At 41.2% G+C, this 17,437-nt stretch overlaps 1 protein-coding gene across 3 annotated transcripts in view; it reads left to right on the forward strand.

Moving 5' to 3' along the window:
- Window positions 1–498: 498 nt before the first annotated feature.
- Window positions 499–17,437, forward strand: part of FAT3 (FAT atypical cadherin 3) — a gene marked incomplete at its 5' end in the record, with an annotated part of 479,253 nt that continues 462,314 nt past the window's right edge. The window contains one exon of one of the 3 annotated variants that reach the window (XM_080817518.1): window positions 499–3,808. In XM_080817518.1, the coding sequence (XP_080673644.1) occupies window positions 517–3,808 (3,292 nt within the window). The remainder of the gene's footprint in view (window positions 3,809–17,437) is intronic. The other 2 variants (XM_080817519.1, XM_080817517.1) reach the window with 2 other exon arrangements.

Consider the following 17,437-nt stretch of genomic DNA (forward strand, 5'->3'; position numbering starts at 1 on the left):
ATCATTTATTAATGATAAATGGTGATTACTTCAACAGAATTAAATTATGTTGTATGTGCTTCTAGGGGGCCTGAATTCTCAGCCTCACGATATTGGATTCTGTATAAATCTTGGTCAGTTTTAAAGTCAGCACAACAAAAGATGACTATGATGCCTGGTAAGAATTTCTTAAAAAGTTCATAGTTATAGGGCTTCTAGGGATATCTCTAAACTGACCTTCAGAATGGAAGGAATCTTGTACCAATGAACAATTCCAGCAGCACTATAAAAGTGTGATTTAAAAAGCTCAAACCACGTAAAGTTAAACCCTAGTGATTTTGAACTCCTTGCCATCTAGTATGATGAGGTCTCTCATTTTTCTTTTTTTCACACTGACGTTTGGTAAGATTTTATAATGAAGTTTTTAAAAAGCACCATTTCATTGCAGCGAGTTCCTACATCTTCTCCCACTTTCCCATAGATTAATTTATTTTTCTCTCTCTTTCTCCCCCCCTTCCAGGATGGAGGTATGATGCGATGGATGTAACTATGGGATACTGTGTGGGTACAAGGCCTCCCCCTTCTTGCCTCATCCTCCTGCTTCTCAAGCTTCTGGCCACAGTGTCCCAGGGGCTGCCGGGGACCGGGCCCCTGGGCTTCCACTTCACTCACCCTGTGTACAATGCTACCGTGTGTGAGAACTCAGCCGCGAGGACCTACGTTCACAGCCAGGGGAGGATGGGCATCACCTTAATAGATCTGTCCTGGGATGTCAAATACAGAATTGTATCTGGAGATGAGGAAGGCTTCTTCAAAGCGGAGGAAGTCATCATTGCAGACTTCTGTTTCCTCAGAATAAGGACTAAAGGTGGCAATTCGGCCATATTGAATCGGGAGATTCAGGACAATTATTTATTGATAGTCAAAGGTTCTGTCAGAGGAGAGGATCTGGAAGCATGGACCAAAGTGAACATACAGGTTTTAGATATGAATGACCTGCGACCCTTGTTTTCACCCACAACATACTCTGTTACGATAGCAGAAAGCACCCCTTTAAGGACTAGTGTTGCCCAGGTGACTGCCACCGACGCTGATATAGGCTCCAATGGAGAATTCTACTACTATTTTAAAAACAAAGTTGATCTCTTTTCAGTCCACCCCACAAGTGGTGTCATCTCTTTAAGTGGGCGGTTAAATTATGATGAAAAGAATAGGTACGATCTGGAGATTTTGGCTGTGGACCGGGGGATGAAACTCTATGGAAACAACGGAGTGAGCAGTACTGCGAAGCTTTATGTTCACATTGAACGTGTAAATGAACACGCCCCAACTCTCCACGTGGTCACTCATGTTCCTTTCTCACTGGACAAAGAGCCGACATACGCGGTGGTGACAGTCGATGACCTAGATGAGGGGGCCAATGGAGAAATTGAGTCTGTTTCCATTGTGGCTGGGGATCCTTTAGATCAGTTCTTCCTGGCTAAGGAAGGCAGGTGGATGAATGAGTACAAGATTAAGGAGAGAAAGAAGGTCGACTGGGGGAGTTTTCCTTATGGCTACAACCTCACTCTTCAAGCAAAAGATAAGGGGTCCCCCCAGAAATTTTCAGCAGCAAAGATCGTCCACATTGCCAATCCCCAAAGAGACACTGTCCCAGTTAGATTTGAAAAAGAAACGTATGATGTGAGCATTAGTGAATTCTCCCCTCCTGGTGTCGTGGTTGCTATAGTAAAATTAAGTCCCGAACCGCTTGATGTGGAATACAAATTATCTCCTGGTGAGGATGCACAGTACTTCAAAATTAATCCTCGATCAGGTCTGATTGTCACAGCACAGCCACTGAATACTGTTAAGAAGGAGGTTTATAAGCTGGGAGTGACAAACAAGGAAGGCGATTTAAAAGCACAAGTCACCGTTGGCATAGAAGATGCGAATGACCACACCCCAGAATTTCAGCAGGCGCTGTATGATGCTTTTGTGAATGAAAGCGTCCCGGTGGGCACAAGCGTTCTGATGGTTTCAGCTTCTGATAAGGATAAAGGAGAAAATGGGTACATCACCTACAGTATTGCCAGTCTGAATTTGTTGCCATTTGCCATTAACCAGTTTACAGGTGTTATTAGCACAACTGAAGACTTGGATTTTGAATCCTCCCCGGAAACTTACAGGTTCATCGTAAGAGCCTCTGACTGGGGTTCACCATACCGCCATGAAAGTGAAGTAAATGTGACTATTCGAATAGGAAATGTCAATGACAACAGCCCTCTCTTTGAGAAAGTGGCTTGCCAGGGAGTTATTTCCTATGACTTTCCAGTCGGGGGTCACATCACAGCTGTCTCAGCAATTGATATTGATGAACTTGAACTTGTAAAGTACAAAATCATCTCTGGAAATGAACTTGGTTTCTTTTATTTAAACCCAGACTCCGGGGTTTTACAGCTTAAAAAGTCGCTGATGAATTCTGGCATCAAAAATGGTAATTTTGCCCTCAGGATTACAGCAACTGATGGAGAGAATTTTGCGGACCCCATGTCTGTTAACATTTCAGTCCTACATGGGAAGGTGTCTTCAAAGAGCTTTAGTTGCAGAGAAACTCGTGTGGCTCAAAAGCTGGCAGAGAAACTGCTCATTAAGGCAAAAGCAAATGGGAAACTGAACCTGGAAGATGGATTTCTTGACTTTTATTCAGTTAATAGGCAAGGACCACATTTTGACAAGTCATTTCCTTCTGATGTGGCTGTGAAGGAGAATCTGCCTGTTGGTGCCAACATCCTGAAGATTAAAGCCTATGATGCTGACTCTGGCTTCAATGGAAAGGTGCTATTTACAATATCTGATGGGAACACGGACAGTTGCTTTAATATCGATATGGAGACTGGGCAACTTAAAGTCCTTCTGCCAATGGACCGAGAGCACACAGACCTCTATCTCCTTAATATCACCATCTATGACTTAGGCAATCCACAAAAATCTTCATGGAGGTTGCTGACCATCAATGTGGAGGATGCTAATGACAACAGCCCAATTTTTCTCCAAGACAGTTACTCAGTTAACATTCTTGAAAGTTCAAGTATTGGAACTGAGATAATTCAAGTGGAAGCCAGAGACAAAGACTTGGGTTCTAATGGGGAAGTAACTTACTCAGTGTTGACAGATACGCAGCAGTTTGCTATCAACAGCTCAACTGGAATTGTCTATGTAGCCGACCAGTTGGACCGGGAATCTAAAGCAAACTACTCTTTAAAAATAGAAGCCCGAGACAAGGCAGAAAGTGGCCAGCAGCTGTTTTCCGTTGTCACCCTTAAGGTTTTTTTGGATGATGTCAATGACTGTTCCCCGGCTTTCATTCCCAGTAGCTATAGTGTGAAGGTTCTGGAAGATCTCCCCGTTGGCACTGTCATTGCTTGGCTGGAGACCCATGATCCGGATCTTGGGCTAGGGGGGCAAGTGCGCTATTCTTTGGTCAATGACTATAACGGGAGATTTGAAATAGATAAAGCAAGTGGTGCCATTCGCTTGAGCAAAGAGCTGGACTATGAAAAGCAACAGTTCTATAACCTCACTGTTCGGGCCAAAGACAAAGGGCGACCGGTCTCTCTGTCTTCTGTTTCCTTTGTTGAAGTGGAGGTGGTGGATGTCAATGAAAACCTCCACACTCCCTACTTCCCAGACTTTGCTGTCGTTGGATCTGTAAAAGAAAACTCACGCATCGGAACAAGTGTGCTGCAGGTGGCTGCCCAAGATGACGACTCTGGGAGGGATGGAGAGATCCAGTACTCCATCAGGGACGGCAGTGGTCTCGGAAGGTTCAATATAGATGACGAGAGTGGTAAGTTTACTAGTTTGTGCCGAAGTGTCGTTCCTGTCTCACAAACTGTAACATTGGAGAAGAAAAGGAATCTTCTCCCACTGAAAAACATTGACAAGTGAGTGCATTTGGTACAGAGATGACTCAAGTGAAAGCTTTCTGTCAGAATGCATTGGTTTGTGAGAAGGCATGTTTTATACAGTGGTTCTAACCGTGGTTTTCAATGGGAGTCCTGTTTCCTGTTTTTTGTTTTTCTTGTTCAGCACTATTACCAGGTTATCTTTTGATAAGCATAGGCAATTTTCACCTCTGTTGATTGCACTTCTGACCTTCACGAAATTAAGAGCCCTGATAAAGTAAATTACATTTGAATTGGCTTTAAATTATAAGTGTGAAGTGGATTTTCGAATGGGTCTTCTACACGGATCTTTCCCTTTCTAGTACAGCTTTGCTGAAGTGGTTTTGCAGCATTGCCTGGCCTTTGATGTTTCACAGGGCACATCTGGCCTTTGAATGACAGGGATTTGCACTGGAGATACTTAATTAACATATGGCAGTGTGTTTCTACAAATGTTTTCATGAGAGGCTGGAGGGGGCATGTTGTGGATTGTACTCAGAAGAAATGGATTTTCAGACTTTATTTGTAAGAATTGATTGTTTTGTAGAAACATTTTTAAAATATGGGGAAAAATTGCCCCAATATTTTCATTGTCTCCCACCTTTTTATTTGCTTTTCATTATAGATACAGATACACACACACACACACACACACACACACACATTTTTCTGTTCTTGTTATTGTTGTTACTTTTCTTTAAATAGACGTGTACCCAGACATGTACATATGTGTGTGTATGTGTACACATATGTGTGTGTGTTCCTTGATTAGCACTGTGTGTTTTCTATAGATTGTAGTCATCTCAAGACAAGCCTCTGTCTTCTCTGTTCTCAAATAAATGGTAATATTAGCTGTTCACAGTTTTCAAGGTACACTTACATATATTAACTCATTTTCTGCAACACTCACAGAGTGCTTTGTTCCCAGTAATGATGATGATTAAAACAGGTCGTGGGGGGTGTTATTATAGTGGTGGAAAAAGGACTTGAGAAATTATATTAACTACTGGATAGAAGTTACAAAACTCTATGTACCATCACAAATTTAAACTGCAATTTTTGTATACACGGGCCCTAATTATGGCCAGTGTAAATGGTAAAATTGGTCTCCATAGCTATAATGAAGGAAAAGATGAATGTCAAGGAAATTAAGTTCTGATTTATCTACACAGTGTGTTTTATTGTGTATCATTTTTCATTCGACTGGAATATATTTTCATCGTTGAAATGCAGAATGAGAAGGGGAGTATGTTTACTGAGTGTCTACTCTGTGCTATTACTTTGCTACCACTAATGACCTCATGGAGTTCTTAAGGTGGGCACAACACTATGTGAAGGAGTTTATAATAGGGTCTTCTTTAATGATCCCAACTGCCCCATGAGGTAGAAATAATAATCATCAAGTCGTGAACTGATACGCAGAGAAGATTGATAACTTGGAGCCTCATTTCAAGCTCAGCTCTAAGTTAACTGCAGTATAGTGTGCTGTCTTGTGCCTAAAGACACATCTGGGCTTCCTCATGTTTCCAGATACACTTGAATTTGGTGTTGATTCAAAATCTATCAGGCAGCAAGTGTTAAACCATTTTCAAAGTCCTCGTAGCCCTGGATTCATTGACTGATGGCACTGGCCATTAGCCACCCTTCCTTTTTCCTCCTTGTCTCATTGTCTGTGGCTCTCCAGTGAGAGAAGCTTCTCCTCGGGACTCAGATGGAGGTGGGTAAGGTAGGCCACACAGGAAGGTGTCAGGTGGAGTCATTAGCCATTGCTACGTGGAGGACTGCTTCAGCCACATTGAGTTGGTTTTGTTTGGAAGTTTCATACTAGTGTAGCTCGGTGCAGGGAAGAGCAGGAGTACGCTGGTGAAGGTGGCATAACTTTCCCTTGTTTGTTCCATGTTGCTTGTTCTCATCTTGGGTGTGATTTCAGAAAACGTGTGTATAGTTTCATCTGATGGTATAGCTTACCTCACAATTCTTGATGCCAAGAGTTTGTTGTCCTTTGTCTCTGTTAAAACAAAACAAACAAGCAAACAAAACCCCTCACTGCTCTGACTTTATTCTAGTATATTCTGGACTGTATAAAATAAATTTTGCCATGGATGATAATAACACCACTTATATTTGGACATTGCTTTGTGACTTACGATGCTTATTCAAAAAACATTAAGTCTTTTAGGTTAAAACATCACTAAGTGAGTTAGGTGAGGTCATATCTGGAGGACATAGATGTATCTAGAACCCACCTGTCTCTCCATTTTAACTGGGTGCCCTTTTCTTTGCATTCACTACACATTCTGCTTTACTTCCCCAGAGGATTTTCAATTTTAAAACTATGGTAGCAAGTTTTTTTTACCCCCTTCACATATCATTTTTACCTTCTTTTAGAAAGCAAAACTGTTTTTCTCTAGGTATATTATAGGACTGGATGTTGATATTGTTTATGAATTTAGAATTTCTGAATAATAATATCCTGCACCATCTTACTTCCTCCCCTCTCGCCTTCTGCATATGTTAATTTGCAAGCCCAGGAAACTGAGGAAGAATGATCGCCAAGACTTGTGCCGGCAAGATGCTGGGGCTGAGGAGAGCTTTGGCAAATGTGTGTCCAACAGGAGAAGGCATTACCATGGTGCTGTTGGGTTTGCATTACTGTGGAGGCATCCATCAGCTCTTTGCCTCCAAGTGCTAAAAACGTGGCTTGACCCGCTGGCAGAAGGAATGGCTGTTTAGCCCCGCGGCTGTTACTGAATCTCAAGTCCAGACTCTGTTGTCCTTTGGCATAGAATGGACTAAACTTGTTTGGGTGTTTTTTTGTTTTGTTTTGTGTTTTTGTTTTTTGGTCTTTCAAGAACCTTTAAGTCAGCTGCCAAAGGCTATTTAATGGCTTTCATTGTCTAGTTGTTCTCAAATTTAGGAGTGCACATGAATCTGTGGGAGAGTTTGTTAACAGATGCAGATTCCTGGGCCCTTTCCCCAAAGATTCCATGTCACTAGGTATGGGGTAGCAGCCCCATGGGATCTTCATTTAAGCCCTCCAAGCATTCCTTCTATACCGGGCTCAGAAACACCAGCCTGAATCCTACTTGGGCTCCTTAGAGAATGTCTCCCAGATTAGATCTTTTCTGTAAAGCCCTTTCCTTCTTCTTTTGAAAGGCAGGAAATTGAGCTCGTATTTTAGATAAATTTCTTTTCTAGTCAAGTTTTACAATCCAAATAAATCTTCTATTATTCATTAGTGGTGATCGCTTTCTGAATGCCTTCCCAATGGATCAAAAATCTATTTCTGTGGTTTGGTAATTGCCGTGCTTGTGTTTTGTAAAACTGCATATACTGGGAGTAGTTGATCCATTTAGTAGTTTTATGCTCTTGATTTTTTTTTTTTTTTTTGGGTGCTCAGTGAACAAAACCTTACCTTTGAATTTTTTTTTTTAACCATGCACCGGCATTTAATAAATGTTTAATAATGTTCACAGTAAATGGATTAAGTGGGAGGCCCCCAGCTACAGTGGATTTGATCACAATTTAAATTACTAGTCTGGAAGATGCAATTTAATCATTTTTCCTTCACAAAGAATGCATTCTTATTGTCTGACACAACAGGAATTCATATTCTTGACTACTCAGAAGTTTTAGAAGGTTTAGAAAGAGCGCGTTATATTTTTTAAAACTGTGATTTTTCTGTTGGATTCCTTTGTAAGCTGCAAACTTGAGCAGTGATTTCATTGTTTTATTTATTTGAAGTTAAAAAATATTTTAATTGGGATAAACAGCTTCTAGTTCAGCACATGCATGGGAAGCTATTTTGGCTGTCCATTATTGCTACTTATACCATTTCTTTCATTCACCAGGTATCTGTTAGGTGCCAGGCACTGTACTAGGTGCTTGATGGATGATGTTTCTAATTATTACAGGAATCCAGAAGGTGGGGTTTCATGAGGCTTGTTCAGTCATGGTCAGCTTCTGGGAGTTCTCAGAGCTGGGACTGGAACTGAGCACAGTAGACTCCAGATCTCACGTGAGCTCCCCGCCTTTGCCACCCAAACGTGCCGTAGTAACTTTGTTGAGCACGTGTAATATTTCTGCATAATAAACAACCTCAAAATCTCAGTGGCTTATGGAAACAGTTTTTCCCCTTGCTCCCAAGTCTGGGAGAGCAGTTAAAGATGCAACTGTAGGTTGAACGGTAGCCTGCCTCACAGGCCTACCAATTCCAGGACCCGGGCTGAAGGAGTACCCTCCGCCTGGGACATGCTACCGTTCTCAGGGGAGAGGTGAGAAGTTCAGGAGGGCTGAAGGAAGTGTGGTGCCTCTTAAAACCCCTACTCAGACCCAGCCCACATTCCATCAGCTGAAGTGGGCCATTTCGTCCATGCTGAACATTGAGGTGGGGCAGAGAATATTTCTCTTATGAGGAATGGTGAGGAATGAAGAATTATTGCATACTCATACAGCCTAGCAGAGCATACATTTATACTTACCTTTCTTAAAATTGAAGCTGCAGCCGGCATTTCTCCAACACATGTGAGCTTAGAATGCTCTCTTTATTCCAAATATTTCTCACTACTGTCTCATCATCTAATGTTGATTATGTGCTCCCTATGCATAGGGCCAGGGCCGGGCACTGATGACCCAGAGAGCTACAGGTACGGAAGTTTCCCTGGCTGCCTGAGAGGTCAGAAGGCAGCAGCAGGTGGCATTGCTGGTGGTGATGGTGACAGTGCTTACCATTCACCCAGTGTTATCTGTGTGCCAATTTCTGTGTCTCATTCTGGCATCATATGAGGTGGGCACAGTTGTGTCCCTTTTTTCACACATTTGGTGTCTTAAGAGACAGAGCTCGTATACACAAGACATGTGCATTTATATTTACCTTTCTATAAATTGAATCTGCAGCCAGTATCCCTCTAACACACGTAAGCATGGGTGCTCTCTTTATTTTTAAATATTTTGGTACAATTGGCAGAAGCTTAGGAGACCTAAAGTACATTTGGGTTCACGCAGACCCCCAGAAGAAACATCTCACACTTACTAAACACTGTAAAGCGAATTATTATTTTCAGTGAACATATATTCTAACAACAAATGAATATAACTTTATGATTGTGTTCAGTATCTGTACTAGCTCTCTCCCTTTGACCTCTCCAGATCCGTTTCCCACCCTTCTTTCTGCTTTGTGTCCAGGTGCCTGAGTTCCTTGGCCTGTGGGCTCCTTTGTTCCCTGATATCTGTCAGTCCTGCCTCTGGGAATGTAGAGAAGAGAATTAGGTCAGGGTATTTATCCCTTTGATTCTTTCCATACTGGTTACTGTGGCTTGGCTGTACCCTCTTAGGGGCAGAAACAGCTCCCCACTGTTTTCAACCCTGTAATGCTGCATTATTTTCTCTAAACCCTGCCTACGCCTTTGTAAATAGTCTGTTTATTACATGCTTCTCAATGACCCGGTTGGGAGTGTGCCGTCTTTTCTCTGCCAGGACGCTGCCTGATAAAATATTTTTTTAAGTAGGTATTTTTAAAACATATTTTTAAGTTTAAAAATATTTCAAAGGCTGATGTTTTTCAGCAAATCCTATTAATTCCAATTTCTGCAGTGCTGCCCCGTGTATTGGCACATTCCACTGGAGGCCAGGAAGAAGAGCAGAGAGGTCATAATTATCTATCGCTTTCATTTTGCAAGAAAAAATAAAGTGAAACCAGGGGACTTTGTGTCCCTATCTAGTTTATATTTTCCATGTGTTGTTTACAACGAGAAGATAATTTTTGCTTTCCTGAACACCCTCTCCCACCAGACGTGGGAAGAAAAGTGATTTGGATGGATGGTGTGGTATTGAGATTTCAAGTTTTCAAATGTTGTGATGCTGTACCTTGATCTTCTCCAGGGAGAGGGACACACTTCAGCTAGTGGCCAAGGAAAAGAATAAAGTCCTATGACTGAGTAGCTTTTATTTAAGTTAGTTCAACTGAAGAGTTGTTGGCTAGCACCAGTGCTCAGTCTAATACTCTTTTATCTGAAGTCTCTAATCATCAGAGAATCAAGGGGGGTTGGTAAATGAAAACTAGGAACAGGAAAATCTGTGTTGTGGGAAAAATGAGGAGTTTTCTGTTATTGCAGAAGCTGTTAGTGCTAGCCCAGGTATTTAAAGGGGTGAGTGATTCCCACAGTAGCATGTATCTTACATAATATAATAATATACAAGCTTCCTTTTTCTTATATTCAGAGATGCCAGAAATCCTATTTTATCCTATGGATGGTTGTTAATCTTTCCAGCTTCTTTTCCCCAAACTTATCTTTTAACTCCTCTTTGACAGGCTGAGGAGTAAGACAGATGTTATTTGGCAGCTTTGGTACAATTTCTGACAATTCCAGACTAAAAGGCATTCTCCATCCTCGTTCTCTTTTCAAGGCAATATTTTCACCACCACCCATCTAAGTCAAAGGAGACTCATTGAATTTTGGCCCAAGCTTGCCCTAAAAATTTCCACTTGGGACCAGAAGAATGAAGTTACGATCAAGTGACAGCAGAAACTTTTCTTGGCTCTGGATTTTTAACCTTAGCTCCAGACTTTGTATCATAGTTATTTAAGAGGAAAATAATGTTTCCCAGAGGAGCCCTGAACACTGCACAACGTTCAGATGAATTTAGTAGTTATCATGTAAGCCAGGTGGGAGCGAGGCTTAGAAGCTTCTGGAAAATAATGAACAGCATGCTTTTATGACTCTTTTCAGCAGGTGCCTTCTTCTTGACCTTTTCTTAACTGTTGGCTGAAAGCAGTGTAGGTTTTAATAGAGAATTGTTGGTCCAAATCAGTAATTATGTCTGTGTTGTGTACCAAGTTTGAGCTGCTATTATCCCCGTGCACCTAGTAAATGATAAAAATAGTGACAACCATGAAGAGGAAGTACAAATAGTGTGACAAGCCAACAACCTGAAAACTTGTGTGGTTCTTTTCTCTGAAATCTATCTTCCTTTTATATCAATAAGGGAAGTTTTTAGTGACTTACCTGGCCCTTCTTGTCAAAGTCCCCAGTGCTGTGTGATACTAAATTGTTTTTATTTCTTCAGTTAACAGAGAGTAAAGCCTCAGAGGTCCAGTAAGGAGAGGTTACAAAGACTATCAAATGATTACTTCTTCTATTAGCAGTTCTCCTTTGGATAGATTGCATCTCATTTCAGTCTTCTAAAAAATGTTTTTTGTAGGTGTTTTGTGTGCACATTGAAGGATACTGTCATTTATCATTACATTTGGAAGAATTATAGGGTTCGATAAATATTTATGTGATGCCACTACATTCACAATGTTTCACTGAAAAGAAAATGAAATGAAAATGAAAATGGGCTCTAGTCTGTATTTTTAGCTTGCTGGTTCTTATGAAAGCATGTCTTATCGACAGACAGAATCTACAAAGTGTTGTGTGTAAGATTCAATTCAATTTATATTAAATTTCTGGGCACCGGTATACGAACTATTGAATATAATAGGAGTCTCCAATTTTCTCTTTGGATGTTGGAGGATTTAGTGGCTCCTCTAGGGCCACTCTTTGTGATTAAATTCACATTTTCATTTGCATAATATAGTTAATATTTTAGTTGCTTTTAAAAAACAGTATGTTGGTGAGAATAATACTGAGCTAAAACATATTGAATATGAAATGTCTTGAGTCAAAAAGTGAATAAAAGTTGAAGGAATTAAGCTGAAAAGTGAAGTCACACACACACACACACACACACACAGATATTATGGTGAAAACGTCATGTGGTTTACCCCCAAGATCTAAAAATAGAGTTTAAAAGAGTTTTCATAGTGTTTTCTCTACTTGCTTCCTAAAAGGTCTGCCTCTTCTCCCTCCATTTCCTTTCTTCCTTTTTTCTTACCATCTCTTTCTTCCCTCATTCCCACATTTGCAGTTCACTGATTCCCTGTAGGCAGGGTACTTTGCACTAAAAAGGATGCACACATGATTAAGTCAAGGGCTAGCAGTGAGACAGAAGAGCATGTAATTACGATCTGTGTGATGCGTAAGTGACACAAAGTAAGTGAGTGTCTTGTGCTCGCCATTCATCATGTTTATTGTGGCCTCAGCATCACCCTTTGGCATGGCGGGATGATTTTTACAAATTCCAATTGGAGACAAGACAGTATGAGAGATAACCAGAGCATTAAAGTGAGTTGATGATGATATATAAGCCAGGCTTAATTGTCAAGGAATGTCTAACCCCAGAAACAGGTCCAAGTTTTGTGAGGCTTGAAGTGCATACCTTGTATCATCTGGGATGCCTGCTTTGAGAAAAAGCATAAAAATGTACGACTACAAAATTACTGTGTTTGTTTGAACCGAGGAAGGAAATCACAGCAACTCTTAAGTTTAAAAGTCAACAAACAACCGCAAATACCACAAAACTCAGAAAAATAATATATTCTGTTGATTAAATTCCTGACTTACCTCTCTAATGCTTTCATTCGCCTACATTTTTTGGTTGCATTTTTGGTTTGATTGCCTCTTCACGGGATAACAATTTTGCAATTGTTTCTATAGAAAGTACGGAAAGATTTTTTCGTTTTCTTCCAGTGCTGTTTGATTGAAATTTGTTTGTTATTGGTGAGGGTTTAGACATGTTACTCCATGGTACTGGCTTGTTATTGGTAATGTTGTGTAAATATTCTACACTGGTGTCAATTTTTTTTTTTAAATCTCTATTGAGTTTCTTTTTCCTGTGAGCTCTAGCAGACATCTTTGCTGCTAATACATTTACTTGTCTGTGCTCTGTAAACAAAAAGAGTCCAGTAATTTCCATCTCGGGGAGTCTAATCAACAAAGGAAAAAGATTGTGGTGTGTTTATAACTTGTACGCTACATTTCAGGAGAGAACTTTCATTTTTGACTCCAGAGGCAAGAACCAAGTCTTCCAGTTACAACTGTACATATCTAATGATTGGGGAATTTTCCACAAGCTAGAGTCTGGCTCTGTATATTTGAGCTTGATGCCCCCCCAACCCCCTCCTCTGGCAGTAATTGTCATCATCATTCTGACCACCACAGGGTATATTCATATAATGATATAAGTTCTAGTCTTTCATGTCCATGCTACAATGTTGGTCTCAGTCCAGTAGATAGTAGGAGTGTCTTTGGAAGCCATTCCTGCACTGGGATGCATCTAACAACAATTTGTCTCAACTGGAATTGATGGAGAACCATGTAACTGTATGCCACTGAATGCAAACTAAATGTATCCCTAATTCAATTCTGCCTTATGCCTGCAGCCATTCTACCTGATGATGCAAAATGTAATAGAAGAGATGTTGGAGGGGAAAGAGAAAGGAATTTTAAGTTATTGTGGTTAAAATATATTACTTTTGCAAAAAAAAAAGGTATTAAAAAAGTATAAGCATGTAAACATCGCTAGGTTCCTCTCCGGGGCTTGGAAGCTTGGAGTCTGATAGCTTCATGTTAGATCGGCATCTGCCTAGCATTGCTAGTAAATGAACATTTTTTCAGAGAGAAATAAGTCTTCAAGGTCGGGGGGGGCGGGTTGTTAGTGACTGAGTTAGACCAGGCCTCAAAAACTAGTCCTTGATTTGAAGACTGGTGCCAGAGACACCTGCACCAGGTTTAAGGTCATTATCCTTCAAGGTTATTATTGAACTAGCAGACAGACAGTGCAAAAGATACAAGATCTAGGCTGCATGTGAATGGATCCGGCCTTGGTAAGTCCAACTATCTCAAGGAGGTATTCTGGAAGTTCTCTAGCCAAAGCAGCACTTGGAGACTAAGAAATCTGTAAGGTCAAGAAGCTTGTCATCTTGGGCTCACTGCCTTTTTGGAGCAGCTGGCTGGTGAGAGAATTGCATTGTTCCTTGGGCCCACTCTCTTTATAACACCCATTTGGGAATTCGGCAGTAAGATACACCAAGATCTGGAAACAGATATAAAGGGCCTTTGAGGGCTCTCCTAATAACTGTTGGAGTTCTTTCATTTATACTCATTATCTGTACCCTAAAAGCATGACTTGGGGATTTCCCCTAAATCTTGAGGGATTTCGCTGAACCATCGTGTCCACATTATTATTAAAATTTATTATAGATATTCTAATTTATGACTGTCCTAATGAATATATTAGTAGCGCATCTCCCAGTAATTTGCCTGCTCGTGGGCTGCTGGCGTTGGTAGGATGTTTCTGATTTCATTGACCGGAACCTGATAAAGCCCTGTAATTATTAAAAATACACATTGATTTGAGGCGCCTGAGTGTCTCAGTGGGTTAAGCCTCTGTCTTCAGCTCAGGTCATGATCTCAGGATCCTGGGATCAAGCCCTGCATCGGGCTCTCTGCTCAGCAGGGAGCCTGCTTCTCCTCTCTCTCTGCCTGCTCTTCTGCCTACTTATGATCTCTCTGTCAAATAAATAAATAAAGACTTTAAAAAAAATACACATTGACTGGAGGTCAGCTTTGATAGGGAATTCCATCCGTGGGATATCATATATCAGACTTGAACTAGTATGAGGCTCTGAGATCCTGAACAAAGTCATGGGGATGGAGCATAAAGTTCAAGTCTTCTCCTGAAAGGTCACACCTGTCCTCATGGAGATCACACATCTCTCCCCAGACCTGGGTAAAATTTATCTATGTCTTTCTCTCCCCTTGAGGACACTTCTAAAGGAATATTTACCACGTGGCTAAACTGCATGAGCTTGGAAAGGAAAACACAGTGATTCAGTTTGGGATAACAATTTCATAAAACATTGTTCTAATTGCAAAAAGTGCAGGTGTAGTCCTCACTCTCTGTAGTTTTAGCCCAGAGGGCAAATAATCAGGATTGGAATGTGTGAGAACTATGTTTATCAGTCACTAAAATCTTGTGTTTCTGAAGTAGGATAGTGTAGGCTGTCAAGGGTGTTCACGCTAAGTCAAAATTCTGTATCCCATGGTCACACAGCATGACTGCAAAATGTATATAATAATACCTTGCTAATTGAGAACTTCATAATTTGGTAGGACACCTTCAAGAAGTAAGATGGAAGTAAAAATTGTCGTTGGGGGCCTTGTAAATAGACTTTAAAAAGAATTTGCACTGACATACCTGAACTCTTGTTTTTTTGCCCAAACCTTATTTACTTTGCACGTAATTCTAATTAGCTAGACTTCCCAATACCTATCCTACAGTATTTTAGAAATCACAAAGCGGAGATATTGTTGTAGAAAGGCTTATAACAACAGTGAGAAGTAACTTTGTTACTCTGTATGTGATCAGACAGCAAGAGGAACAAGTAGCTAACCCACATCGTGTGTTTGTCATATCCCAGGCACTCAATAAGGATTCAGTCATTTACTTCTCACAAGGATTCCATGAGGTAGGTACCCTGACTACCCACATCTTGTGGATGAGGAAACAAAAGCTAGATTTTAAATGACTATCCAAGGTTTCAGAGCCCTGGGAGAGCTGGGATTTAAAGAAGGCAGGCCAGCACCAGAGTCTGAGTTCTTAATCACTACACTTCAGACGTTCTCTGGATAAACAGCCCTAAGTGTCTCCTTAAGGGCTGGAGCCCAGAGGGAGCCCATCGCTTCATTACCACGCGGTGTAATAGCTGATCATTATAGGAGAGCCCCAATCAATGTAGAGAGCCAGGTTCCCTAGAAAACAGACCCTGGGGCAAAAGTTACACTGCAGGCTAACGTTTTATTAAGGGTGCTATCCCAGGGGAACGCGGGGTTGGGGGGGAGCAGTGGGGAGGAAGGCAGCCTGAAGGAAGGGAGACCAAATATAAATTGGTACATTATTAAATTGGTTACAGCTTCACAACAAAACCCAGCATGTTTCTCAGTCTCCCTGTGTGTCTCCAGGGAGGCCACATAGGAACGCTGCATCTCGGGGTTGGAGGGGAGGGCGAGCATCCTTCTGTTGGCTCTTGCCCATTTTTGACCTCTTATTGATGGGCTTCGTCATGGTGGTGGGGGGGGGCGGTTTAACTCCCTCTTCTGGGTTGTGCTTGGTGTGCCAGGCAACTGAGGGATCCAGGACTTTGCTGGCACAGTTTCTCTTACCCGTCGGTGCTCGGTGGGGAGGGGGTGGGCGGTGTGTGGGGGGCTCGTTTTTCTGTTGTAGCAGCGGGCATTCCTGTCCGAAGCTAGGGAACAAATTGAGGCCTGAGGGTTGTGGAGGGGGCTGGACTGAGCGCGTCTTGGCACCACACACACTGGATCTGGGTAGAGAAGTTCAGTGTATTGGGGAAAGACTTTTTCATCAAAACCACAAAAGCTAAACAAAGCAAAACTCTACCCCTCAAGCTGTGATGCCTCCTTGGGCAGACGCTCGACTCCTTAGAAAACTCAGCTACATAAAATGACACATTTCCCAAAGGCTCTGATTTGTCAAGGCATTAGGATTCCTGTTTCGCTGACCCTGGCACCGCTTAGAAGTACAAGGGGAAAGTGCCCGCACTTTGTAGTCTTCGATTGATGCCGGCAAAACATCTTTCTAGTACCTCTCCTTTCTTGTGAGCCTGGGACATCTGAGTGCCGTTTTCTCGAATGCGTGTGCATGAATTCATGGGCTGGAAATGCAGAGGGAGGTTGAAGAGGAGCTAGAGGTGGGGGTTTTCTGAGAGTTTTGTCTGCAGAACTGACTTTCCCATCTTCGCTCCTTGTCACGGAGTAATAATCACCTTCCCGTTCCTCCTCATCAGCACCGTGCCCACTACCATCTCACACTTAAGGACAGACCGCCTTCTGTTATTCGCTCTGCGGGCTGTTTCCCATACTTGAGCTCACTCGGTCCTCGCGTTGAACTTACGAGGCAGGTACCGTTATTATCCCAGATTTATGGGTGTGGGAACTGAAGTTTAGAGAGGTTAAATGACTTGTCCAATCGCACAGAGCTAGTAAGTAACAGAGCCAAGGCTTCAGCTCACGTTGCCTTACTCCACAGTCCTTGCCTTTTCCTGACCGTATGATGCTGCTGAGGGCTGCATGTTTGGGCCTTCGCAGAAAAATGCCACCCCCACCTGCTCTGGGCATCCCATTTTCTCATGTGTCTTTGTTGCTAGGAGCTTTAGTGGAATATCTGCAGTATACAATCATTTATTTTAATATACATTGTATAATACATTATGTAACATATAATGAACATATAATACAGACTAAGTAAATGTATTCAATATAACAAATACACAATATACAATACACTTTACAATATAAAATACATAAATAAATAGTAAAATACATAATATAAAATAACATATAACTGTACAATAGTATATAATAGTATAGTTATATATGTTATTCTATATTATGTATTTAATATACATAATAATCTATGTTTTATATAATTTATGTTATATATTTGATATTATATAATATGTCATGTTATGTTATATTATATATATTATATATGTGGAGCACCAACTATGTGCCAGATATTGTTCTAGGCACCGAGTCAGACCAGTGAGCCAAATGGACAAGAGTCCTTTTCTTTGTAATATTCTGGTGGAGAAGTAGGTCATAGTCAAGATAGGTGTATTGTATAATATGTTA

Source organism: Martes martes (assembly GCF_963455335.1).
Source record: "Martes martes genome assembly, chromosome: 10".
NCBI classification, from domain to species: Eukaryota; Metazoa; Chordata; class Mammalia; order Carnivora; family Mustelidae; genus Martes; species Martes martes.